At 42.8% G+C, this 26,700-nt stretch overlaps 5 protein-coding genes and 2 long non-coding RNA genes across 7 annotated transcripts in view; 3 read left to right on the top strand and 4 right to left on the bottom strand.

Moving 5' to 3' along the window:
• Window positions 1-551: 551 nt before the first annotated feature.
• On the bottom strand, window positions 552-12,253 carry LOC117756316. The gene is made up of 3 exons (XR_004612778.1): window positions 12,241-12,253; window positions 2,693-2,699; window positions 552-683 (listed from the first exon to the last, which is right to left on the bottom strand). It is a non-coding gene; the product is annotated as an uncharacterized LOC117756316 (long non-coding RNA).
• Window positions 6,163-18,848, top strand: LOC117756314. Its single transcript, XR_004612776.1, has 3 exons — window positions 6,163-6,173; window positions 6,852-6,861; window positions 18,387-18,848. It is a non-coding gene; the product is annotated as an uncharacterized LOC117756314 (long non-coding RNA).
• On the bottom strand, window positions 7,558-7,985 carry LOC117756260 (histone H2B-like). The gene has a single exon (XM_034576685.1). The coding sequence runs from the start codon at window positions 7,983-7,985 to the stop codon at window positions 7,611-7,613; it is 375 nt and encodes a 124-aa protein (XP_034432576.1). The 3' UTR covers window positions 7,558-7,610.
• LOC117756274 (histone H2B-like) lies at window positions 14,623-14,999 on the bottom strand. Its single transcript, XM_034576699.1, has one exon. It carries the CDS (start codon window positions 14,997-14,999, stop codon window positions 14,625-14,627), a length of 375 nt encoding a protein of 124 aa, XP_034432590.1. The 3' UTR covers window positions 14,623-14,624.
• LOC117756280 (histone H4) overlaps window positions 17,483-26,700 on the bottom strand; it is a 26,998-nt gene continuing 17,780 nt past the window's right edge. Inside the window, exon 3 of the mRNA XM_034576708.1 lies at window positions 17,483-17,822. Coding sequence (XP_034432599.1) covers window positions 17,509-17,820 — 312 coding nt within the window. The 5' untranslated portion in view covers window positions 17,821-17,822 and the 3' untranslated portion in view covers window positions 17,483-17,508. The remainder of the gene's footprint in view (window positions 17,823-26,700) is intronic.
• On the top strand, window positions 21,673-22,443 carry LOC117756226 (histone H1-like). The gene has a single exon (XM_034576644.1). It carries the CDS (start codon window positions 21,673-21,675, stop codon window positions 22,297-22,299), a length of 627 nt encoding a protein of 208 aa, XP_034432535.1. The 3' UTR covers window positions 22,300-22,443.
• Window positions 25,073-25,498, top strand: LOC117756276 (histone H2B-like). Its single transcript, XM_034576701.1, has one exon. It carries the CDS (start codon window positions 25,073-25,075, stop codon window positions 25,445-25,447), a length of 375 nt encoding a protein of 124 aa, XP_034432592.1. The 3' UTR covers window positions 25,448-25,498.

The following is a 26,700-nucleotide window of genomic DNA, read 5'->3' as shown; positions in this document are numbered from 1 at the left end:
CAGTAAAGATCGCTGAGAGAGGAACCTGGATACATCTCTCCCACTGCAAAAAAGCGACACGGGACCGGTGACGCCACTGGTTAGGAGGGGAAGCCTGACTACAAAGGGGGGTTATCAAATAGTGGTAACTCGTCTCAACGTCAGTGAAGTAACCAACGTATCCCCTAACCGATAGGGCACTCGCTGGAAACCTGGTTTGTATAAATGCAATTATGGAGACTGTTTGCGATGGGAGTATGTTGTGTCCTCACAGGTTTGTGGCCCTGATGGAGATGGTGATGTCGACCCTGAGGATGATGACACTGAAATATAGCAACATTGAAAGACCCAACTTTTCCCTCGGAGTGTAAAGAAAATGAAGGTGTTATGAAAATGATGGTCACGCAGAAAACTTGCAAAAGAGATGCTATGACTTGACAAAGAGGATTTGACATTCATTAATGATAAACAGGAGGGAAATGTTAGAAGAATTGTATATAAAATTATCATGTGCTGAATGTACTGCTGATACAAAGTGTGACAGTCTGACTCAGAGGTGCAGTCTAGCACCTCTGAGTACAACAAAATGCCTCGTAATAACCGCAAACAGTCTTGTTGTCAAACTGAACTATGTTTCCTGCCATATAAGGAAATGTACCCAAAACAGGGAAACACGCCTGGAGAGATGTGACAGTCAAGACGTTCTGCAAATGTAACCCCACCTATACCTTGTAACTGAGCTTTTGAATAAATACACTGTACACGGGAAGTACCGTCGAAGTTGGCTGCGACCTACTCAGAGGTGCGGACTTCCCTTGCAAGTGAAAACTAAGTACTTGTCTATGTGTGGTGTTTGATTCAGTGAATTCTTACAGCATTGTTATATGTCTGGGTGAAATTCCCTCAACAATCATCGAGATACACCATACACACCTGCCATGGGAGCCCTCTAAGCACGAGCTCCATCATGTGCTGAAATGTTGCAGGCGAGTTGGTGAGACCCATCGGCATTGAACGCCACTGGTAGAGGCCCATCCCCGTTGTGAAAGCGTTTTTTTCCCTGTCATCTTCAGCGACCTCAACTTGCCAGTAGCCATTAGAAAAGTCCAACGTGCTAAACCACACGGAGCCTGCTAATGCATCCAATGTGTCATCCACCCTGGGAAGGGGGTGGCAGTCTCTCACTGTTACGCTGTTTAAACGGTCAATACAAAACCTCCACTCTCCATTCTTTTTCTTCACCAGAACGACAGGTGAGGCCCAGGGGCTGCAGCTCTCCTCTATCACCCCATCAGCTAACAGAGCCGACACCTGCCTATCTATCTCCTCCCTCTTGTCTGGTGAGGTGCGATATGCACGCTGTCGCAGGGGTGGATGATCACCGGTTTTAATATGATGTTCAATGAGCCTGCATTTGCCAATCACCCCCTCTGATGTACTAAATATCTGCCTATATTCCTCCAGCAGCTCCATCAACTGTGCCCTCTCTTGCTGATTAGTTGGGGATTCCCTCAGAGACACAAAAGGCACATCCGTGGATGAGATGGTGGAGACCGTCGCTGCTGGGGTTTGAGGGAGTAGTACTAGCTCAGACTCATCGACCGACAAAAACTCCCCCAAATTCATGCCTTCTCTTAGCACAATAACTCTGTCTGTAGGGTTTAAGACACGGGCTGCAGTGACTCCATTTTTCACCAATGTCACAGTGTGAGCCACGACAAACTCACTATTCGGCTGGAGATTGGGAGCTAAGTATCCCACAAAGTCTGGGAGCTGGTCAACAGGCCCAGCTGGAGATACACTGACAGGAACTATCATTTCACTGAGGGGGGGGGTAAGTTCAGGGCAGTGGAGGCCGTGACATTACAGCACTCAGGAACCAAGTCTTTGTCACTTAAAAGGGGAGTAACTGTGTCCCACAACTGCAGTCGGCCATGGGCAAAATCCATCGGGCGTGATTCGGAACAAGAAAGTCCAAACCCAGCAGTACTGCTTGTGTAGATCCCCTAAGTACATAGAAAACCTGCTGCCAGGACTCATTACCCAAGCGTAGAGTGGCAGTTATAGTGCCCAAAGTGTCGAGCATCTGGCCATTCACCGCACGTGCAGCAATGAGATCAGGGTTCATTGTCTCTGCTGTCTCTGCGGTTCATCATAAAAGGGTCCCCTGGCAGGTCTCGGACCCCGCCAGTTTGGGGAGGGGGCTCGGTTATGGTCGGGGCCCCGGTAATACTGTCTCTCTCTGGAGCCACCCTCGGTTTCCCGTTCACGCCAGCCACGGTCCGGGGAGTGTCCTCCTCGCTCCCCCTGTGGGCGACGAGATCGGCAGCCATGATTACCACAGTCACACTGGCACTGACCTCCATGCACCGAAGGAGAATTTTTCCATTCACTTCGACCATCAATGGATCTCAGTTGCTTATTCTCCTCTGCCATTTGTCTCATGTCCATTCTCATTTCCCTCATTTCCTCATTCAGTCGATCTATGGCTTTGAACAAACCACCTCCATCAGAAATGGAATGCACCATGGCTGCTGAACCACTGTTCACTGTAGGCTGGTTTGCATGAGGATTGCCATAGTCCATCTTTAAAGTCTCTCTGGCCATTTCACACCGACCTGCGATAACCAGAGCTTCTTCCAAATCAGTAGCCCCCTGCTCATGACATTTAGCTCTCAGGGACGGGTCAAGGCCATGTAGAAATCTGCGGAACTTTTCCTCTCTTTGAGCTACATCCCCATAGCCTGGGAATGCTTCTTGGACTAGTTTGCTTATTTCTGCTGCATATACTTCCAAACTCTCACCTAAAGCTCGAGGACGAGCGGAGAGGTTTGCTCTGAAGCGGTCCAGAAAATGTCTTTGTCCAAAAGCCTCTTGTAGTTTCTCCTTTACTGCAGAATAGTCAGTTTGAACGGCCTTCGGCAGGCTATCCCACAAGAGAAACGCGGCTCTGGCCAGGCGGGTTGGTAAAATACGGACAAGTTCATACTCAAAGTCACCTCCCACGCCGGTCACCAGAGCCTGTACGGCCACCTCAAACTGTCGAGCCCAGCAGGGGAAATTTTCCTTTTCCTCCCCAGTGAAGGGCAGCGGGAGCTCGATCCTGACGTTGCTTGCGATGGATCTCTCTCCGTACTGCACCTTGTGGTCCAGGGGATCAGCGTCACCCCTCCACATCTTAATATATGTTGTCGTTCTTTCAATTCCAACACTCTCTTATTGCTATAGTGAGGGAGAGTGCTGGATTTCCACGTGGAATACGGCACAGAATATCCGTCCACAACTTTAGCGATACGTCGGTTAGCTGTGGCTAACATTAGCTAACTTGCTAAAACTTTATGAGCTGCTTCATTCGTCTTCACAGTGCACTTATCTTGCGATGGGCTTTGAGTGGGCAGAATCCCACCGCTGCCACCAATGTAGCCGAGCGTTTTGTTGTCTTATATGTCAGGCCTCAGCCGAAAAAGGACACGAGAGATGGTCATGAACTCGGGACATCACACCCGTTTATTCTCCGTCACATTTCACAACTTCTCTCTTCACAGAACCCCCTTCTGTTAAAACCCCCTTTCAAAATAAGAGTCCCAACCAACAACCGCACTGTTTATCCCTTCCATAATTCTTATCATTGTATTTTGTATCATTTCTTCTTGTAGAACCACACGCATTCCCACCCATATTCTGCCTTTCATAGGCATATGTTGTACTGTGCTGTTGCCAAATTAAAGGACATTAAGAGAGAGAAGTCGTCTGAGCCGTGTTTTAGCAGACACACCTGGAGCAGAGCTGGAATCAGAACCGGTTAAAAGAATAAGTTCCTCATGTACAGTCCTTACATCAAGTCCTCACCAACAGAACCAATAAATCCATCGTCATTAGCAGACTCATCACACAAAGCCTCAAACGTTTCCTTACTCCTTGATACAAACTTCCAGCAGTGTTCAGATCACCGGACTTTACTTGGTGTATCACGGGAATGTGGGAACATGTGTCGCCTTAAAGTTCATGGATATAAATTTTATATTTGTGTTGTGTCTATACCATAGACTGTATATAAAGATGGACATAGTGTCCGTGACGTCACCCGTTGGGTTCTGAAGAGTGAAAATGAGGCTCTCAGTGGACGTTTCACCCGGCGCCATCTTGCCGGAGCCTGACTCCTCCTAGTTCCTGGCTCACCCATAAATGGGCAAAAAGGAGGAGCGCGAGTGGAGCTAAGGTGGGCTGGCTGACGACCGACAACTGAGCCACGCCCACAGAGCTCAACGTTACCTGATTAGCTCAGGCTAAGGAGCTAGGCTACATGCTACCTGCTGTTACTAACTGGTTAGCGCTGCGGTGTTGTTGCCTCGGGATGCTAGCGGTCATCACAACGAACTTAACCAGAGGTAAGTTACCCTGAAACTTTACAACAACAAAACCTATTGATTTGTACAATGTTTATTTCTTTCAGTACGTCAGTTCTGGCTGAAATCTGTGGTGCTTCCACCTGCTGAACACAGAATAAACTGTAAGTACCAGTCTTGGCTGCTTAACACAGCTAATATTACATGTGTCAAAAGTATTGTAATTATTATTAATTGTATTGTACAATATCTTTAAAAAGGTATTTACAGAGTGTCTTTAATCTGAGGTGTTTCTCGTTTGTTCTACGTTGTCCGACCGATGTGACAGTGATTTCAGCATAAAAGATAATTTATAGTGATTTTCTTCTTTTCATTACATGAAGCACCGGATGTCCTCATCATCCACTGTGGCAGCAGCAACATGGTGGAGATCGGCAGCTTCAGGCTGGTCAACATGAGGACGACCTGCACCAGCTTCATCTGCACAACACTTCATGTTTACCTCCCTCAACTAAAGATGAACTGCAACTGCTTACAGTTGGCAGTCATTGCTAAGTGTCATGGATAATATTGAGTCAATTTCTATATTCATTATGGTTGGTTAAAAAAAGAACACTGTTATCAGAACCATGTTCATCTTTTACTTTCTGATTTGACACTTTAGATAAATACCAAGTGTTTTATTTTTCTTCTTTGCCATAAGAGACAGAACACGGTCAGCACAGCTGTGTCCTTCAGGCTCGTCCGTCCCTAATTAAATGACAGGAAACATAAAAGTGTTTTGGATTAAACAGTGTACTACCAAGACAGTGAATGTGCAGTATGGAGTTCTTAACCATTAAAAGTATTGCATATATAATTTAATGTATTATGCACAATACTTTGCTTTGATTGTTTGTCAGTTATGAAAACAGGTCTGTACCTGGAGTCAGTGCTGAAGTGATGACTCTCAGTGCTCAGTCCTGTTGGACATCCACAGGTGCAGGCTGTCTGAGTCACCTAGAGGAAAACTCAACACAAATACACAGATATGTGAAGTCATACATGTGCCAGGTTAACACTTTCACAGACTTACAAGATAAAAATAAAAGTTTATTACTTCAGAGTTCATCAGATCATAATCATTTCATTTCACTTTATCTTAGGAAATAGGTGGTGGACATCAGCCTCAGGTTCTCTATGTGACTGTCTATGTTAGTAAAGTTCCACTATTATTTAACTATTATTTATTTCATGTGACAGACAAATACATTATTCTGAATGTTCACTTATTTAACAAACGAATGATTCTAGTCGCACAGTGCTCATGAGTGCAACTAAATATTTAAATTGGTTGCACCAGTGCGCCTGAAATTCATCAGGTCCCCAAAAAAATTTTTAAATGAAAAACAACTGGGTGTTTGGACATTTGCCTAAAAGTGATTGATTAATAATGATTATTTTGTCGGCGTATAGCGGGAATTTTACGCACACACTCACAGACAGGTGTTGCGCGCTTAATGTGAGCACATGCGCAATGTGCGTTACTAAAGGGTTAAGAGCACGCTGTGTCGACTACACCCACATTCCTTGTAGGCAAACATAACACAAAACGAGAGAACAAACGTAAAAAAAGGGTATATATTCACAATGAAGAAAACAATTGATTATTTTTTCATCAAGAAAAATTCTGCGGTGCCCGGTGCACCTGTCCTCAAGATTGAAATGCCCAGCGCAGACCCGACATCCTCAACGGATGTCGTTCCACTTGTTACACCTGCACTTCATCCGATTCGGGGCCAGATCAAGATCCAGAGCCTACTAAAAATGATAAAATTTAACACTGCTTACAATATAGCCAAAGAGGAGGTGCCCTTCACTAAATTCAAATCACTGATAATCCTCATGAAAAATAAAGGGTTAAATGCCTCCTGCAATGACACTGCCTGCACACAGTTCATCGGAGTGATCGCTGACTCATATAAACCATGTCTCTCAAGATCGCGAATTCCATGTACATTTCATTTGTGATTGAGACACAGACATTTCCACGAAAGATTGTGAAATCATCTATTGCCGCATCCTTTTGTTTGAGTTATATTTATGTAGTTTATCTATTTATTTGAGTTTTTCAAGCACTTTAAGTTTGTTTATCATCACAATTTTTTGTGCTCTGTGATTAAATTAAAGCAAATTCTACGCCATTGCTCCTGTTAAGAATAATTTACATAATTAGATATGGATTTACCTATGTCTATGGGAAGGGATGCTGAAAATTAAATATTGGGTGCACCTAAAATATGTTGTGGTGCATCTAAATGAAAAAGTTAGGCGCACCAGTGCAACCAAGCCCTGCAATTACTGCTGGTTTCTTGCCTGCAGGCTAGCTAAGCTAACAAGCCAGGTACAGAGACCTGCTCATCACTACTAACACATAAATAACAAAATCTCAATAACACTATATTTGACCACAGACGTCAGGACGCAGCTGAACAACAATATTATTATTCATCCGATATGTGACTGAAAACTTCTCCACAGGCTCAGGTTGTGTTCAGTGACGGGGATTAGCCTGTTAGCTCAGATGAAGCCGAGCAGACTACAGGCTAGGAGCTGGAGTGACGAGCAAACGGTGACGTCACCTGTCCATCAAGTGATAATTGTGCACAATGTCAAACCTCTATATCATCTAAATGAGCTAGTTAGGAAAAAACTCACCGGCCTCACAGTTGTCATGAAAGAAGAACTTACTGATTGGGACTAAAACCGTTTTTTAACCAGGCTTTAAACAGGTTTAATTCTGCTCTAAAGTCTGGCTTTTTAACATGGAGGTCAATGGGAATTGACTCCTTCTTGGAGCCAGCCTCAAGTGGCCACTCAGTGAACTGCAGCTTTTTGCACTTCCGCATCGGCCTCATCGCTCAGTCCGGTTGTTGCCGCTTAGTCTGTACACAGTGTGGATTTCTGAATTCAGTATTTGTGAACTTGTTTTTTAGAAATTACTGCAACAAGAACACATTTCAATTAGTATTCACTCAGGACTAGGACTTAAACACTAAGTAGATATTCAAATGTCAAAGTGATTCTAGTCTTCTGCTCTGTATCTTTTCATAATTACATTATTTAAACGACAGTTAATGACACCAGTTTATTACAGCAATGTCTCTTAAATGATTCAGAACAAACTATTACTATTCATTACTATTGATGGACATGTAGTTAGAGTCAGGACAGTTTGCCTCAATAGAGAAAGTGTGTGGCTCTTAAAAGAGCCGTTGCTTTGATGTCATGTCTCCACAGAGTCGTTTACTTGGAGCTGGTGTACTTGGTCACGGCCTTGGTGCCCTCAGACACGGCGTGTTTAGCCAGCTCCCCGGGCAGCAGCAGGCGGACGGCGGTCTGAATCTCCCTGGAGGTGATGGTGGAGCGCTTGTTGTAATGAGCCAGACGAGAGGCCTCACCGGCGATGCGCTCGAAGATGTCGCTCACGAAGCAGTTCATGATGCCCATGGCCTTGGAGGAGATCCCAGTGTCGGGGTGGACCTGCTTCAGCACCTTGTACACGTAGATGGCGTAGCTCTCCTTCCTGGACTTTCTCCTCTTCTTTCCGGCCTTACCGGGGGCCTTCGCCACCGCTTTCTTGGAGCCCTTCTTGGGCGCAGGCTTCGCTGGTTCAGGCATCGTCACGATATTAGTCGATCAAATGAATTCAGACGTCAGTGGCCAGGCTGTATTTGAACACATCACATGTAAATCTATCTGTGCCCTTCCCTCTCTGTCATTGGCTGAATGTTGAGCGTCAGTGTAACAACACGTGGGAGTGTCTCCATGTTCATGAGTCCATTATTCTGCTGCTGACAGAGGTTGAACTGTAGAGCTCAACTGGAACATTTGGGGGGTTAAGAAATGCAAGATGTCTGAAAGTATATATGTTATTATTATTGATGTTAGTATCACATTAGTATCATTTAAAACAAACTGAATTAAAGTAACCTGATAAATACACAGCTCTAAATGTTAAGGGAACACTTAATGGTCACAGTAAAACACCAAGTCAGTTCGACTTCAGGTTTATCAATCTGTCCATTTAGGAAGCACAAGTGATTGTGAATCGATTTCACCTGTTTTGGTGCAAATGAAAGTGACAACAGGTGCAATGAAGAGGCAAAAGCAAGACAACAACAGAAAGGGAACAGTTTTATATGTGGTGGTCACAGACATTTGCTCTCTCCTCATCCTTCCTGACTGATTCTTCTCTAGTTTAGTGTTCTGCTAGTGTCCTTGTCACTACCTGTAGCATGAGGCGGTCCCTGCAGCCCAATCAGGTAGCATCAGGTGTATTGGCTGTTTTACCTCACTCCACGTTTCAATAGGCCACTACAGGCTCCACAACTGTCGCAAACAACAAGCGACAAAGACCCAAAGCAGAATATAAATAAATACCAGCAGACACACACTACAACATATATTTTAACTGTATAAAAATAAAACTATAAACTTGGATAACTTCAGAACATGTCAAATCAACATGTTTTTCCAACCTTTGCTATGGCCCTGCTTAGGTGTGTTCACACCTATACTTGGAGCTAAAGTTAAAACCAGGTCTGACAAAGGCTAAAAATATTAAACTGATACATTTGATACATTGTATCAGGACCATGGACAGAGCTGTTTTTTTATGTTTAGGTGCTGCACTTCAACAGTTTTATTTAGGTTTGATCTGGTGTTTGCATTTATTCAATGTCGTCGATTGTTTCTGTTGCGTTTGATGATGGAACCTGTTGACTGTTTGTCATTAAATGAAAGAGAAATGTTCCCCAATATTGATTTGATCATCGCTTGAAGTGAATATTTAGTAAAATTTATAAATTCACCCCATGGACATGAAATGTAGCCCTAATTATAGAATGACTCCCCAGCATCCTCAGCATGAAACGTCATGGCTCTGATTGGAAGTCTGGCTTCACCATGAGCCTCGACCATCAGCGGTGTGTTTGCTGCCTGCACAATAACTTGACTTTATTACAAAGGGATCATCAGCAGGTGCTTGTTTTAACTCGGTCTCTCTGAACAAACATGTGGAGCAGCTGGGAAACGGGTTTTGGTGGAGCTGTGGAGCTTTTGAACTCATTTTAGAAGAGAAACGAGTGGGGAAAAGACTTTGATATGGTTGACTTGGAAAACAATGTTGCTGTTTGTAAGATGCATCAATGCAAATATAATTGTATAGAAATAATAGTGTCCTGATACTAGTGATATTTGTGTGGACAGCATTCAGTAATACTTCATCTTTTCCATTACCAGTCTATATCAGTGGGGTATAAATGTTCTGTTGATGAAGGCCTGTAATGCCACTGTTACAATTATGTTCAAGGCTGCAAATATTTCACATATTTATAAGGGCTCCAATCCCTGGGGGACATGTTTGTCTTTCAAAACAATTGGAATGTTTTACTAAAGGCCTCTTTTTAAATAACTTAAACTGTTTGATAAATGTTTGCACTGAGTAGATCAGTTTCTCAGAAAAAGCAAGGTCATCTCAGGTTCCTAAAGTTTACACATGTATTTTAGAACTCAACTCAGTTAAAATAAACATTTTATTTCATTGCAGCTCTGACCATGGTTCCATTTAACAGGTGAAGTGAAAGCAGCAATTTTAATGAATATTGGATTAATAGCAAGACGGGTCTTAGCCTGCATACTTTCCAATGTGTATTATTTGCAAAGCTACTAATGTAACAAATATTTTACTTTAAACTGTTTTGTATATAGTATTGTGAAATACTAGAAGCTGATTGCTGTTGTTAAAGCAATGTTGTAAAACTAAAATACAGACAAATGTTTAAGCCTGTAAAAATATTTCTTGTAATATACTGTAGTTACTTAACAGAAATTAGACTAATTCGTGTAGTACTTTGATGTGAACTTTATTGGCGAGATATTTACTTTAAATTCTTTAGTCAGTTATTTACAGTGTATTATATGTATGAACAGTCAGTAACTAGTGAGGGCAGCGGAGGAGTTTTGTCTTGAGTGCACAAAGGCTCTTTTAAGAGCCACACACTCTCCTCTGGTAGAGAGCAAATCTCCTCATGTCACACACCAACTTGTCAAATACACAAGTAAACGCATTAGTCATTTTAGCATTCTATACGTGTTCATTCGTGTACATTTCTGTGTAAGATGTTCCTGTCATTTAGTGAGGAAACCAGCACTCAGCTGGAAGTGTTAATATAAATAATACACACTTCAAATTTCAATACGCCTAAGGTACATGGATCCACGGCATTAAAGGGACCTGCATACCTCTGTCAAGATGTACAGTATGAATGCAAAAACGACACATTTTAACATTTGTCTACTGAAAGAGAAAGTAGTGTGGGTACAACAGATGAAATGCAGTTTTCAACCTCTTCACATTCGGCATGAAGAAAATGAACACCGTTAATGACCATATGTGGAAACACCCAAGCAGGGCCTTAGCCAAGTTTGGAAAAACAATCGTCAGGTGGGGGTTACTTAGATTTGATTTCACAGAAGATCTATTGATATTTGTCGTAACAAATTAACTTAATGTTTTAATCATAAATCTGAGAAAAACGTCACCTGGAAAAACCCTCTTCTCCCTGTTCGTAAATATAACCACGTGACTTTCCCTCTGTTGGTGTTGCAGTGTCTGATGACAGTTCATCAATACTTTAGTTTAATTACAGCCACTGATCAAGTTGATGCTGCTACAGAGCTCATTTTTATGACTCAGAACCGACAAGAAGCTGCAATAAAACAGGAGCAGCTGAGCTACTGGAAAACAAAGCTTCTGACAGGACATGAAGGAGAGTTCATCTGGTAGTAGACGTTGTTCCGGGTCACATATCTGGAGAGCAGCGCCATCTGTTGGCTTCCTGATGTTACTACATCTCCTCTCAGAGCCGAAAATAACAAAAGTTTTTCTACCACTACACATCACATTATATTCTCACTCATCCACAGTTCTCACACAACTGATGTCCTTCATACTTACACACCTCACCAGTTAATTAATAAGATGTATGAGTTGAGTTAAATAATTTACTTTTGATTGATAGATCTGTGTGTGACCTCCCTTTTTGTTGCCAGCCTTGAGCCAGGTGGTAACACAAGACAGTGAATGTGCAGTATGGAGTTCTTACACATTAAAAGTAATTCATATATAATTTAATGCATTATGTCTAATGTACAATACTTTGCTTTGATTGTTTGTCAGTTATGAAAACAGGTCTTTACCTGGAGTCAGTGCTGAAGTGATGACTCTCAGTGTTCAGTCCTGTTGGACATCCACAGGTGCAGGCTGTCTGAGTCACCTAGAGGAAAACTCAACACAAATACACAGATATGTAAAGTCATACATGTGCCAGGTTAACACTTTCACAGACTTACAAGATAAAAATAATAGTTTATTAGTTCCTCAGATCATAATCACTTCATTTCACTTTATCTTAGGAAATAGTCACATCAGCCTCAGGTTCTCTATGTGAGTAAAGTTACACTAACTATTATTTATTTCCATATATCCTAATGCATTATTCTGCATGTTCACTTATTTAACACACGAATGACAGATTCAGTAAAGTCTGCTGAAGATTAACTTTGTAAAAACTGAATGAAGTTTAGTTTTCACTGTAACACATTACAACACATCGACACTCTGAACAAAGAGCGTTAAGAGACGTAACACTTCCGTAAACAGCTGATCTTAAAATGCAGATGTAACGTTAAATACTCCTGTTTCAGTCGATCACAGTAAATCGGTTTCTGCAGAATAATAATCTGTGTTTGTGGTCAAATTAAACTATTTAATTTCAAAGTTACTTTAACGTACAGCCACAATAAAAAAGTCCCGCTCAACGGGTTTCAAACTGTTATTTATAGAACAATAACATTAAAACTTAAAGGGGACATAGCATGCAAATTCCACTTTGTTAGTGCTTCTACAGGTTAATGTGGGTATCTGGCATGTCTACCAACCCAAAAACTCTGGGAAAAAAACACTTGCGCGTTTTGTTATAGTTCCTCTAAGTCAGAAACGTCATGCTTGAGCGACTCGATTGAGCTTCCTGGGTTTTGTGTCTTAACAAGGCACTGGAAGTCTCCCTACATGGCCTTGGCCCACCCCCCACCTCATCCCCACCCCCCCCCGTCCCCCCACACTCGTTACGCCGGGTTTACACCGGGGGCAGCGAGGCTGCGAGGCAGCGCAGCGCCGTTCCCAAGCACGCAGCCGCCGGGCTGTTCACACGGGACGAGCATTTCTCCGCGCTGGTCAGCCCGCGATTCACTCACATGTGGCATTTGTCTGGATCGTTGGGACTGGGAGGCTGCAGCAGCTGCTCGGGTGCGACCGCTCGCTCTCCCATGCATGAGCTGGAATTTGTGTCAACGCCACACAGCCAGCAGTGTGGAAGACTTCCGCAGTGTTCAGCACCACTGTAACACTGGCACAAACACACAGAGCCCCCCCACTCGTTACGCCGGGTTTACACCGGACGCGGAAGCGCCGCTGCGAGGCAGCGCAGCGCCGTTCTCAAGTGCGCAGCCGCCTGGCTGTTCACACGGGACGTGCATTTCTCCGCGCTGGTCAGCCCCATAGACTGTGTGTATAAGGTCAGCCCGCGATTCTGCTTTCTCCGCTTGTTGTTGTACCCGTTGAATGTCGGGGTTCGGGGGTAAATGATGGTCTTCATAGCCCCCCTCTCTTTTTCTCTCTGTCTGTCTGCTTGTGTGCTTGTAGTGGATGGGCAGAGGGGGACATTTAATTATGTGATTGGGAAAATTAAAACTCCAGGACAACAGAAGGGGAATACAAAGTATGGGATGCATATTTGATAATTTATATCATATAAAATATGTAATTTATATCGTTTAAAATCATGGGGGGAGAGGGGGGAGGGGGGGAGCTGGCTCATTAGCATTTAAAGGAACAGGCACTCAAAACAGGTCACTCTGTGGAGGGCTGTTTTAGACAGGGTAAAAAGGGTGCTGTTTGAAATGATCCTTGTGGTATTTTGACCAAAGTATGTTACAGACATTTCATTAAGACCCCAAGGAACCATATCAACTTGTGGTAAAATGGGCATACAATGTCCCCTTTAAGTTACTGACATTAACGAGCAAAACAACTTTACATAACGTTAGACAATTTACGGGGTGGAGCTTATTCTCTAAACACACAGTCTCCTTCGGTTTAAATGATTTATCCCCAGAAACTCTAACGCTTCTCTCTGCCGCGTGGACCGGTTCATGTCGGTGTTGTGTCGGTTTAATAACTCCCGTCGCTCCCGTTAGCATCGCCATTACTGCTGGTATCTTGCCTGGATGCTAGTGGAGCTAAGCCAACAAGCCAGGTAAAGAGACACCGATACTTGCTCATCACTACTAACACAAGAATAAAATACTATATTTGACTTACCACAGAAACTCGACCACAGACGTCTTTGACTTCTCCGTCAGGACAAGCAGCCAAATAAACAATATTATTATTCATCCGATATGTGACTGAAATCTTCTCCACAGACTCAGGTTGTGTTCAGTGACGGGGATTAGCCTGTTAGCTCAGATGAAGCCGAGCAGACTACAGGCTAGGAGCTGGAGCGCCGAGCAAACGGTGACGTCACCTGTCCATCAAGTGGTAATTGTGCACAATGTCAAACCTCTATATCATCTAAATGAGCTAGTTAGGAAAAAACTCACCCACCTCACAGTTGTCATGAAAGAAGAAATTAGTGATTGAGACTAAAACCGTTTTTTGAACCAGGCTTTAAACAGGTTTAATTCTGCTCTAAAGTCTGGCTTTTTAACATGGAGGTCAATGGGAATTGACTCCTTCTTGGAGCCAGCCTCAAGTGGCCACTCAGTGAACTGCAGCTTTTTGCACTTCCGCATCGGCCTCATCGCTCAGTCCGGTTGTTGCCGCTTAGTCTGTACACAGTGTGGATTTCTGTACTTATTTTTTAGAAATTACTGCAACAAGAACATATTTATATTAGTATTCACTCAGGACTAGGACACTAAATAGATATTCAAATATCAAAGTTATTCTACTCTTCTGATCTGTATCTTTTCACTTTTTCATTATTTTTGTTCAGTTGATGACACCAGTGCATTACAGCACTGTACAAATACATGATAACTTTATAACTGTAACATATTGTCTTTTAAATGATTCAGAACAAATTATTACTATTGATGGACATGTCGTTAGAGTCAGGACAGTTTGTCTCCATAGAGAAAGTGTGTGGCTCTTAAAAGAGCCGTTGCTTTGATGTCATGTCTCCTTAGAGTCGTTTACTTGGAGCTGGTGTACTTGGTCACGGCCTTGGTGCCCTCAGACACGGCGTGTTTAGCCAGCTCCCCGGGCAGCAGCAGGCGGACGGCGGTCTGAATCTCCCTGGAGGTGATGGTGGAGCGCTTGTTGTAATGAGCCAGACGAGAGGCCTCACCGGCGATGCGCTCGAAGATGTCGCTCACGAAGCAGTTCATGATGCCCATGGCCTTGGAGGAGATCCCAGTGTCGGGGTGGACCTGCTTCAGCACCTTGTACACGTAGATGGCGTAGCTCTCCTTCCTGGACTTTCTCCTCTTCTTTCCGGCCTTACCGGGGGCCTTCGCCACCGCTTTCTTGGAACCCTTCTTGGGCGCAGACTTCGCTGGTTCAGGCATCGTCACGATATTATTCGATCATATGAATACAGACGTCAGTGGCCAGGCTGTATTTGAACACATCACATGTAAATCTATCTGTGCCGTTCCCTCTCTGTCATTGGCTGAATGTTGAGCGTCAGTGTAACAGCACGTGGGAGTGTCTCCATGTTCATGAGTCCATTATTCTGCTGCTGACAGAGGTTGAACTGTAGAGCTCAACTGGAACATTTGGGGGGTTAAGAAATGCAAGATGTCTGAAAGTATATATGTTATTATTATTTATGTTAGTATCACATTAGTATCATTTAAAACAATCTGAACTAAAGTAACCTGATAAATACACAGCTCTAAATGTTAAGGGAACACTTAATGGTCACAGTAAAACACCAAGTCAGTTCGACTTCAGGTTTATCAATCTGTCCATTTAGGAAGCACAAGTGATTGTGAATCAATTTCACCTGTTTTGGTGCAAATGAAAGTGACAACAGGTGCAATGAAGAGGCAAAAGCAAGACAACAACAAAAAGGGAACAGTTTTATATGTGGTGGCCACAGACATTTGCTCTCTCCTCATCCTTCCTGACTGATTCTTCTCTAGTTTTGTGTTCTGCTAGTGTCCTTGTCACTACCTGTAGCATGAGGTGGTCCCTGCAGTCCAATCAGGTAGCAGAGGTAGTCTCGCTCCTCCAGGATGGAACATCCAAACGTGCAGGAGCAAGAAGGTTTGTTGTGTCTCCCAGCACAGTCTCAAGAGCGTGGAGGAGATAGAAGGGGACTGGGCGTTACATGAGCTGGACAGGGCCGTAGAAGAGCATCAACCCATCAGCAGGACCAGTATCTGCTCCTTTGTGTGAGGAACATAAACAGGTGCAGCTGGCCAATAGGGCGCGCCGCCCTCCCAAAGAAAAAAAGGGAAAAAGATCATTGTGATACATTTTGCACATTTTCATTATAATCACAATTATTTTTTTTAATGCATTAAATTATACAAATTCTCAAAACAGTTGGTCCTGCTTGCTGCCTCTGAATATTATAGTCCAATTAGCTGCAGCGACAAGACCTGTTTTGTACAGAGAGATTTCAGCCGTTTGAAAATCGCCCACATCGCTCTGATAGACTTTCATAATAAGACGTTGTCTTTCAAAGTGCAGACACTGCAATGCCAGACAGTGCACACACACACACACACACACACACACACAGACCCCGCTCACTTACTCAGAGCAACACAGTGAGATGTGAGGAGCGTTACCATGAACCATCCGGTAATTGACTTTGTTGAAGAACAGAGGAAACAGTGGAAATACAAAGTTTCTCTTTGGTCACAACTGCTCAATAATCCACGCCGCTGCTTCATAATCAGAGCAGAAGCTGCAGTTGGTTCTTACCGAGCTGGAGCTTCTGTGTCTTCCTCCACTCTCCTGCTGACCTGCTTTCACTGACACTAATAAACACATCAGTTATCAGGACCTGATCAGTACAACGAGTAACCTAGTGTTAGTTTGATTTTCTCCAGAGCTTATGTCTTAAGTGAAGACTAATAGAAATTCGTTCTTGTTGCAGTAATTTCTAACAAGCAAGTTCACAAGGACCGAATTCAGAAATGGACACTACGACAAATATAAAATTAGAGCCTTAAACTTTAAGGCGCCACATTTCCCCACATTCCGGTGATACACCAAGTAAAGTCCAGTGATCTGAACACGTTCTTTTGGGATTTCAGTCAAATCAGAGAAGAAAAACATTTGATATTCCAGAAACACATTAACTCCTAAAATGTTATGTGGACTCAAAAACTTCACCCACCTTTCCATCAGCATAGTGGTGACTAGATAATGGGTGAATTTTCATTTTTCGGTGAACTATCCCTTTAAGGTTAGTGTAAATGTGGATATGATTGATGGAGGCAGGAGGAAAGTGTTGTATTTATGTATATGTTAGGTGGAGAGATCGAGTCTAATCAAATCAAAAAGGGAAAAAAACATTTCATGCAGGTGCTTAACTGGGTTTATATATCAATGATGACTAATGTAAATTAAGTTCATTCCAGTGTTCATGGTAATTGACAAAACAATTGTTTACAATATTTACTGTTTAGTTATTTACATATGTATGTTTACACATGTAAATATTTAAATTAGCTTCCTGAGAGCAGTAACGATGTGTTGAATCTGCCTCTGTAGTTCTTTCACCTCAGTCTGTGGCCTTCTGGCTTCATATTGGTTAGTTCAGTCACATGAGTGAGAAGCAGGAAGTGTGAGTGGTTGATGATCAGTGTGGAGAACAGTAAAGTGCAGCTTCACTAAGTCAGTCTCCATCCTGGAGTTTCTCCACGTTAAGAGATTCAACTACCCCACATTGAACCCTCACGTTACACCGTCATAGTTCCATCGATTTACAGACGTTGTTGTATTGTTGTACTCTGGAAGAACGAGTGATTAGTGTTGAGCAGAGGATGTGAGCTCTCATTGACTCAGTGTGTGGCTCTTAAAAGAACCGTTGTGTTGTTGAGCTGTTGTAAAGTGAGTTTATCCACCGAAGCCGTACAGAGTGCGGCCCTGTCTCTTCAGAGCATACACCACGTCCATGGCGGTCACGGTCTTCCTCTTGGCGTGCTCGGTGTAGGTGACAGCATCGCGGATCACATTCTCCAGGAAAACCTTCAACACGCCGCGGGTCTCCTCGTAGATCAGACCGGAGATACGCTTCACTCCGCCACGGCGAGCCAGGCGGCGGATGGCGGGCTTGGTAATTCCCTGGATGTTATCACGGAGAACTTTGCGGTGACGCTTTGCGCCTCCTTTACCGAGCCCTTTTCCTCCCTTTCCTCGTCCAGACATTTCTCTTCAGTAAGATGAGACCTAGTGAATAGAGTGCTCCGCGGGAAACACAGCTATTCATAGCCTGACTGAGGACCTGTTAGAAGACAGAGGCGGCCGTCTTCCTCCTCTGTGGATCCTCATGGCCGCTGATAATAAAGTCTCCACAGGTTTGGATGTAGGACGGTAGATATTAGTTTTTTTCGATTGCATAAACACTAAAATCAAAAGTATTACACAATTATCAAAACCTTACACTCAAGGAGCAGAACATCTGCCCAGATTTGCACCACTGTAAGCACAATGTCAGCTTCACACTTTTTGCAAAACAATACACACAGTGATCTGCAAAACATTAAACACACTTGTATACATTAGACACAGAAGTATATCAAGATGTCACTTCCTTGCCATTCCAAAGCACTGACTGTCAAATGACCACCCCTATGAGCCAATTGGTTCAACACAGCCATCGGGTGCGCAAACACATGTTTGCTTAATTGTAGACACACCAATCAGGTTTAAGCACTATAAAAATACAGTTGGTGAGTTCACCTGTCTTCAACCAAAATGGAAGGAGTCAGAAGAAGAAGAAGAGTGAGGGTGAGAGGGGGGATCCACGGAGGAGGAGAAGGCTGCGGCATTAGTATGTGGAGGTATGTATTGTTCACTTTAGCACTATGATGTTGCATACTGCACACGTAACCTTTATAATGTAAATGTACTGTATACCAGATCTATGCTGAACTACACAACCTTGTCTTTCACTGTATTTCAGAGAGTTTTACAGATGGATGCTGAGGAAATCCCACATGAATTCATATACATAGATGAGGCAGAGTTCAATCTGACAAAAGCAAGAAGGAGAGGCAGAAATATCATTGGCCACAGGGCTATAATCAATGTCCCAGGGCAACGTGGGGGTAACATCACCCTTTGCGCTGCCATTACACAGAATGGGGTCCTCCTCCGTCATGCCAATATGGGCCCTTACAACACACCTCACATTCTCACATTTTTGCACAACATCGTCACAGCAGTAAACCCCATGCACCAGATGCAATACATTGTCATCTGGGACAATGTGTCATTCCACCGCTCTGCTCTGGTCCAGAACTGGTTTCAACACCATCCACAGTTTACAGTACCATACCTTCCACCATACTCTCTGTTTCTAAACCCAATCAAAGAGTATTTCTCTGCATGGCAGTGGAGGGTTTACGATCTCCGGCCCCAGGCTCAGGTACCCCTCATTGAAACCTGTACTGGATACAGAATTTTCTGCTTGTCTGATAATTGCTGAGCTTACAGTGTTATGCACACTACTGTAGTAGCATGAAAACTGGGACATGTTTTGTTGTGATTCTCCATGTTGACATGTTGACTGATTTGAGTATATGGAGAGAAATAAATTATATTTTCATCAGTCTGCAGCATTGGTCTTGTGTAGTGTTTGGTGAATTTATTATATATTTGCACTTTCTCTGTGTACTTCACTTACAGTACTCTAATCACTGAGAAGTAGAATTTCTAAAAGTGTTTTAGGTTAGCAACAGCAGTGTGTAACTGGTTCAAACAGAATTAAGTCATATGAAACGTGTGTTTCATATGGTAACAAAATATGGTTTTGATAAATTAGTGTATAGTTTTTACAAGAGTGTTTCATTTTGCAAAGGATCTGAGGTGTTCTGCTCATTGGGTGTGTGGTTGTGCTGATTGTGTGTAGTGTTTTGAAAAACCGGGCCCTGTTTTCAAAATCGTGTTTAAGCAATCGAGAAAAACTGTAAGGTCTGACACTTTACCAGTTTTGTGTAACAGTAGGACTGTAGCACGTTTCCATCAAGTAGGAATAGTGCTGTGAAAAAGGCTTGGTTAAAAATAAGAGTAACATTAGGACTGATTAGGGAAGTACTTAGACAATGTATGAATATTGAGCAACCTTGAGTGAAAAACAGTGGTCACACAAAGACTCAGCTCATGATTTCTCCCTGAGCCCTCCTGTTATCCCCAAATTGACATTGTTTATCCTTTGAGTCATTTTGACCAGAGCAATTAAAACCCTCCAGAAAATTATTATAATACAAATTGTAACCTAAGTGTATGTTTCAAGTATGGTTTGTTTCTTTGTTGACTACTTAAATAGCCTTTTATCTAAAACACAACTCCCCACCAAAAGTACATGTTATATTGAACTCGATGTTAAATACGTGTAAAAGAACACTGATGCGTACACTGTGGATCCAGGTCAATGAATATACATAATCATGAAAATCTTATTTTTACCCAGCTGTCCCCATTAAATTAGTAAAAGTCAAATGTGAAGCTAAAAAATGAAGTTACCTATTTATTTATTTAGAGACGTTAAACATTTAATGGGGTAAACTTGACCCCAAGGACAATAGGAAGGTTAAATTACAACAAAGACATAACAATCTAAAAGTCGATAGACAAATTGACTCTTTAAATGTGGTCAAAAACATGCACAGATTTTTTCTTTAATAAGCAATAAAAGTCATGTGTCAGTTGGTCAAAAGTGTTAGTGCAGGGTCAAGCAGTGTAAGCACTTGATGCTTGTCTGGAATTGTTTTTGATAGTGTTATGAACATGCCCATATATTATTAGTCCGGGGTGACAGTGTGACTATGTTCATCTTTCATTTGGCATCATTGGATACTGACCAGTTTTAAAAGCACCTCATGTATGCTTGAAAGTGTTGTTGATTACAAACTGTCATTCTACTGGATTCTGTTTTACTACATTCATCTGGTTTCATTTGCAGAAATGGACCTTAGAAAAAATGGTCATGGTTTTGTGGGGGCATCCTTAACATGGTATTTTCATCCCCTGCCACCTGTAGCTGATCATCCACAACGACGAGGAGCTCAACAAACTCCTGAGCAGAGTGACCATCTCTCAACTTTGTCTTTGCTTTCCTACCTTTGATTCATGAGTTAAAAACTATGAGATCAACAACAACACTGTTATTATTGTTTTGCTATGAGCTTGGATGAGGGTGAGTGGAGGGGTGGGGGATGTTGTTTTTTATCGCAGTTAGCATGGAAAGTACTTTGTGTTGTAGTGTTTGTATATAAAGTACTACATAAATAAAGTCTGTTTGAATGGTTAAAATTACATGTTTACATGCTACAATTTACACACAGCAATCTACACAAACACGTACTGCACACGTGTGTACATTCTGGATACACAGAGTGTTTGTTGACACTAAGGCCTTCATTTGTAATATGAATATGTTATTGGCTATAAAAGTATGAGAAGACTTGATCTATTGATCAATAGGTAACATATTGACAGGTTGACAGAGATTTCTCACACAAAACATGAATAATTTAATGTATGAGTCAAATAGTTTTTGGGAAACATCTTTCATGTTTTAATGATTATTTTACAATATATAAAAAACATGTATCCTAGTGTTAATGTGAAGAGCAAAAGTTGGTATTTACTAAATCAGACAGCAGAGAAACTGCAAATTCCAGTAAAGCATAAACATTGGGAAAAGCCGCTGAGCAGCGCTGCTCACCGCGGTGAACGGGTGAGGTTTGGAGGCTCCACCGACAAAATGCAGAGAGCATCAGAGCTCTTCATGACTTCAATATGAAGACAGACAAGTCCGCTACCTGCTTCCTCACTGTCAGCCTCCAGCACCGCTCACCCACTGAGTTTTCACTCGTTTATCAGTGAAGAGAAAACACAAGTGTCTCGGTGTTCACACTGCACACAGGAGCCACGGCTCGACTGAGTCTTCACGGTTCTCATGGTGTGTTCAAGTACCGCCTCCCGATCAGGACTCTTCTATAGTCCGGTCACTCACTCCGATAGTTCCTCGTTGACCTAAACACAAAGATAAATATGGCAGAAGTCGCTCCAGCTCAAGCTCCAGCCGCCGCCAAGGCTAAAGCGGCCAAGAAGAAGGCCGTGAAACTGAAGAAGGTCGGCCCCAGCGTCAGTGAGCTCATCGTGAAAGCCGTGTCCGCGTCCAAGGAGCGGAGCGGCGTGTCAGTGGCCGCCCTCAAGAAGGCTCTGGCTGCCGGAGGCTACGATGTGGAGAAGAACAATGCCCGCGTCAACAACACCATCAAGAAGCTGGTGGTCAACGAGACCCTGGTCCAGACCAAGGGAACCGGGGCCACCGGCTCCTTCAAGATGAGCAAGAAGGTGGAGACCAAGGTCCAGAAGCCGGTGGAGAAGGTCGCTCCCAAAGCTAAGAAGCCCGCCGCCAAGAAACCCGCAGTGGCTAAAAAGCCCAAGTCAGCGGCAGCCAAGAAGCCAGCAGCCGCTAAAAAGACCCTGAAGAAGGTGACGAAACCAGCAGCGGCCAAGGAGCCCACCAAGAGCCCCAAGAAGGTGGCGAAGAGCCCCAAGAAAGTGGCGAAGATCCCCAAGAAGGTGGTGAAAAAGGCCCCTGCACCCAAGAAAGCCCCCGCGAAGAAGGTCGCCAAACCCAAAGGGAAGAGGACAGCAGCCAAGAAGAAGTGAGATGTCCTCACTGTGAAACATGTCCATCCTGGTAAAAGGCTCTTTTAAGAGCCACACACGTCTATCCACAAAGAGCTGCTTCCTCATCAATCATCACCACTGACAATAAATATGTAGAGACAGAGTTCTTAACTAAAGGGAGTCAAGTTATATAGAAATATATTAAATATCTATTTCAGTAATGTCTAGATTTAGAAGTTATTTCATATCAAAACATCAAATACTATCAATTGATATAAAACATATATTTAGACTCTTTGTGAAGGAAAAGCAGATTACTACTGACACACACATACTATACTTCTTCTTAAAGAGTATTCCTTTGCTAAAATTAGCTTTGTAGAAACACATTTATTATTTTACTGTGTATTTATCGTAGTTTCCTCTTGACTTTAATTGCTGAATATATAAGTGACACTTAGAAACTGTGTTTTTAAGTGTAAAGTAATGACGATGTGGGTGAGCTGCTTAGATAAGGACGGTTTCGTCTTCAAATCATATATTTATTTTGTCAGGCAGCCAACAGATGGCGCTGCTCTCCAACTATGTGAACCGGAACAACGTCCACTACCAGTTGAACTCTCCTACATGTCCTGTCAGAAGCTTTGTTTTCCAGTAGCTCAGCTTCTCCTGTTTTATTGCAGCTACTTGTCTGTTCTGAGTCATAAAAATGAGCTCTGTAGCAGCAAAGACTTGATCAGTGGCTGTCATTAAACTAAAGTAAGTAAGCAGAGAGTTTTTCCAAGTGACACTTTTCTCAGATTTATGATTAAAACACTAAGTTTATTTGTTTCCTGCAAATATCAATAGATCTTCTTTGAATGTAAGTTGAAGTAACCCCCACCTGACGGTTGCTTTTCCAACATGGGCTAAGGCATATGGTCATTTACACCCAGTGCTCAAGTGTAAATCAATAGAAATTTAGTTTTTTAGATTTAAAAGAGTTTCCTACAAATCATACTCACTCTCCTTTGTATGTAAACTTCTGTAAGTCTATCCTGACTAGTTTTTCCAACCATGACAATGGCCCTGTGTAGATGTGTTAACACACTTGGAGCTAATGATTAAACCGACCCTGAAAAAGGCTATAATTTTTCAGAGTATAATTTTAACCAACTAAATTGGATACCTTGTTTCAGGACCATGGACAGAGCTGTTTGCTGTGTTTAGGTGCAGCACCTCAACAGTTTGTTTCTCTGAATGGATGTTGTGGAGCAGAGCGCAGCTTCAAGTCTGTGAAGAAACACACGTCGGTAACAACTGTATAAGTCGAGCCAGTGGGTAAGATGAGCCACCCCCTGTATCTAGATAACTACAAAAAAAGTAATAATGTGACCACAAATTAAGGAAGTGTAGTCGACATTACTCATTCCATCTTTCACTCAAGCACATGGAGAGAGTGGTAAGTAAACCAGAACAAATATATCTTTGTCAAGCAAAGTATATTCATCATGCTGCTAAAATTATCCGTCTTGTGTCTTAATTAAAATAGATTAACAAACAGACATTAACATGAATACACAGACAGACAGACACACACACAGACATATCCATACCTATACATTAATATATACACACAGACGCACAGCCATTTAGTGCATATATAAATTCACACAGAGCCACTACATTTGTTGCTATGAAGAACACACACGTGTCCTTTACGTGCACACCACAGCGTGCGTTAGTCACTGACGTCCCCTCGTACTGCAGGAGTTTGGCGACGGCCTTAAACTGCAGCCTTCTGGACCCTGACTGACTGACCCACTGACCTATTGACTCACTCACTGGTTAATGTAGACACTATTGCAATAAACACTAAAATAAAACACAGCACTTGATATCACTTTTTACTTGCTCACTTTTCTTTCTGTCTGATTATTTTTCTGACTGACCAAATTGGTAATGGACCGAGATAAGATGTATTTAAAAGCCGTTTGCTGGAGCCGTGCAAATAAACCCTTTCAAGTTTTTCCCGGCCTCCGGTTGAAGTGTGTTGACATTGGGGTTTCACAACAAGGCCAGAAGTATATCTGTTGGACATGAGTCAAACTTGATTATCACTCATCAGGCTGACATTAAGTGGCCTATTGAAACGTGGAGTGAGGTAAAACAGCCAATACATCTGATACCTGATTGGGCTGCAGGGACCGCCTCATGCTACAGGTAGTGACAAGGACACTAGTTGAACACAAAACTAGAGAAGAATCAGTCAGGAAGGATGAGGAGAGAGCAAATGTCTGTGGCCACCACATATAAAACTGTTCCCTTTCTGTTGTTGTCTTGCTTTTGCCTCTTCATTGCACCTGTTGTCACTTTCATTTGCACCAAAACAGGTGAAATTGATTCACAATCACTTGTGCTTCCTAAATGGACAGATTGATAAACCTGAAGTGGAACTGACTTGGTGTTTTACTGTGACCATTAAGTGTTCCCTTAACATTTAGAGCTGTGTATTTATCAGCTTACTTTAGTTCAGTTTGTTTTAAATGATACTAATGTGATACTAACATCAATAATAATAACATATATACTTTCAGACATCTTGCATTTCTTAACCCCCCAAATGTTCCAGTTGAGCTCTACAGTTCAACCTCTGTCAGCAGCAGAATAATGGACTCATGAACGTGGAGACACTCCCACGTGCTGTTACACTGACGCTCAACATTCAGCCAATGATAGAGAGGGAACGGCACAGCAATATTTACATGTGATGTGTTCAAATACAGCCTGGCCACTGACGTCTGAATTAATTTGATTGAATAATATCGTGACGATGCCTGAAGCAGCGAAGCCTGCGCCCAAGAAGGGTTCCAAGAAAGCGGTGGCGAAGGCCCCCGGTAAGGCCGGAAAAAAGAGGAGAAAGTCCAGGAAGGAGAGCTACGCCATCTACGTGTACAAGGTGCTGAAGCAGGTCCACCCCGACACTGGGATCTCCTCCAAGGCCATGGGCATCATGAACTGCTTCGTGAGCGACATCTTCGAGCGCATCGCCGGTGAGGCCTCTCGTCTGGCTCATTACAACAAGCGCTCCACCATCACCTCCAGGGAGATTCAGACCGCCGTCCGCCTGCTGCTGCCCGGGGAGCTGGCTAAACACGCCGTGTCTGAGGGCACCAAGGCCGTGACCAAGTACACCAGCTCCAAGTAAACGACTCTGCGGAGACATCACATCAAAGCAACGGCTCTTTTAAGAGCCACACACTTTCTCTATGTAGACAAACTGTCCTGACTCTAAAGACATGTCCATCAATAGTAATGAATAGTTTATTCTGAAACATTTAAGAGATATTGCTGTAATAAACTGGTGTCATTAACTGTCCTTTTAAATAATGTAATTCTGAAAAGATACAGATCAGAAGACTAGAATCACTTTGACATTTGAATATCTACTTAGTGTCTAGGTCCTAGTCCTGAGTGAATACTAATTGAAATGTGTTTTTGTTGCAGTAATTTCTAAAAAAAACAAGTTCACAAATACTGAATTCAGAAATCCACATTGTGTACAGACTAAGCGGCAACAACCGGACTGAGCGATGAGGCCGATGCGGAAGTGCAAAAAGCTGCAGTTCACTGAGTGGCCACTTGAGGCTGGCTCCAAGGAGTCAATTCCCATTGACCTCCATGTTAAAAAGCCAGACTTTAGAGCAGAATTAAACCTGTTTAAAGCCTGGTTCAAAAAACAAGGTTTTAGTCTCAATCACTAATTTCTTCTTTCATGACAACTGTGAGGTGAGTGAGTTTTTTTCCTAACTTGCTCATTTAGATGATATAGAGGTTTGACATTGTGCACAATTATCACTTGATGGACAGGTGATGTCACCGTTTGCTCGTCACTCCAGCTCCTAGCCTGTAGTCTGCAAGGCTTCATCTGAGCTAACAGGCTAATCCCCGTCACTGAACACAACCTGAGCCTGTGGAGAAGATTTCAGTCACATATCGGATGAATAATAATATTGTTGTTAGGCTGCTTGTCCTGACGGAGAAGTCAAAGACGTCTGTGGTCCAGTTTCTGTGTTAAGTCAAATATAGTATTTTATTTTTGTGTTAGTAGTGATGAGCAGGTATCGGTGTCTCTGTACCTGGCTTGTTGGCTTAGCTCCACTAGCATCCAGGCAAGATACCAGCAGTAATGGCGATGCTAACGGGAGCTATTAAACCGACACAACACCGACATGAACCGGTCCACACGGCAGAGAGAATCGTTAGAGTTTCTGGGGATAAATCTTTTAAACCGAAGGCGACTGTGTGTTTAGAGAATAAGCTCCACCACGTAAGTTGTCTGACGTTATGTAAAGTTGTTTTGCTCGCCAACCTATTGGGCATGACTATGTTAATGTGAGTAACTTCAGTATTTATGTAATGAAGATTATTGTTCTATAAATAACATTACTGCTGCTGCTG

The sequence above is a fragment of the Hippoglossus hippoglossus genome, chromosome 22, assembly GCF_009819705.1.
Source record: "Hippoglossus hippoglossus isolate fHipHip1 chromosome 22, fHipHip1.pri, whole genome shotgun sequence".
NCBI classification, from domain to species: Eukaryota; Metazoa; Chordata; class Actinopteri; order Pleuronectiformes; family Pleuronectidae; genus Hippoglossus; species Hippoglossus hippoglossus.
This window is presented reverse-complemented; position numbering and strand designations above follow the sequence as displayed.

Excerpts from the sequence above, each read along its gene's own strand:
- LOC117756260 (XM_034576685.1), bottom strand. The coding sequence starts at position 7,985 with ATGCCTGAACCAGCGAAGCCTGCGCCCAAGAAGGGCTCCAAGAAAGCG.
- LOC117756276 (XM_034576701.1), top strand. The coding sequence starts at position 25,073 with ATGCCTGAAGCAGCGAAGCCTGCGCCCAAGAAGGGTTCCAAGAAAGCG.
- LOC117756226 (XM_034576644.1), top strand. The coding sequence starts at position 21,673 with ATGGCAGAAGTCGCTCCAGCTCAAGCTCCAGCCGCCGCCAAGGCTAAA.
- LOC117756274 (XM_034576699.1), bottom strand. The coding sequence starts at position 14,999 with ATGCCTGAACCAGCGAAGTCTGCGCCCAAGAAGGGTTCCAAGAAAGCG.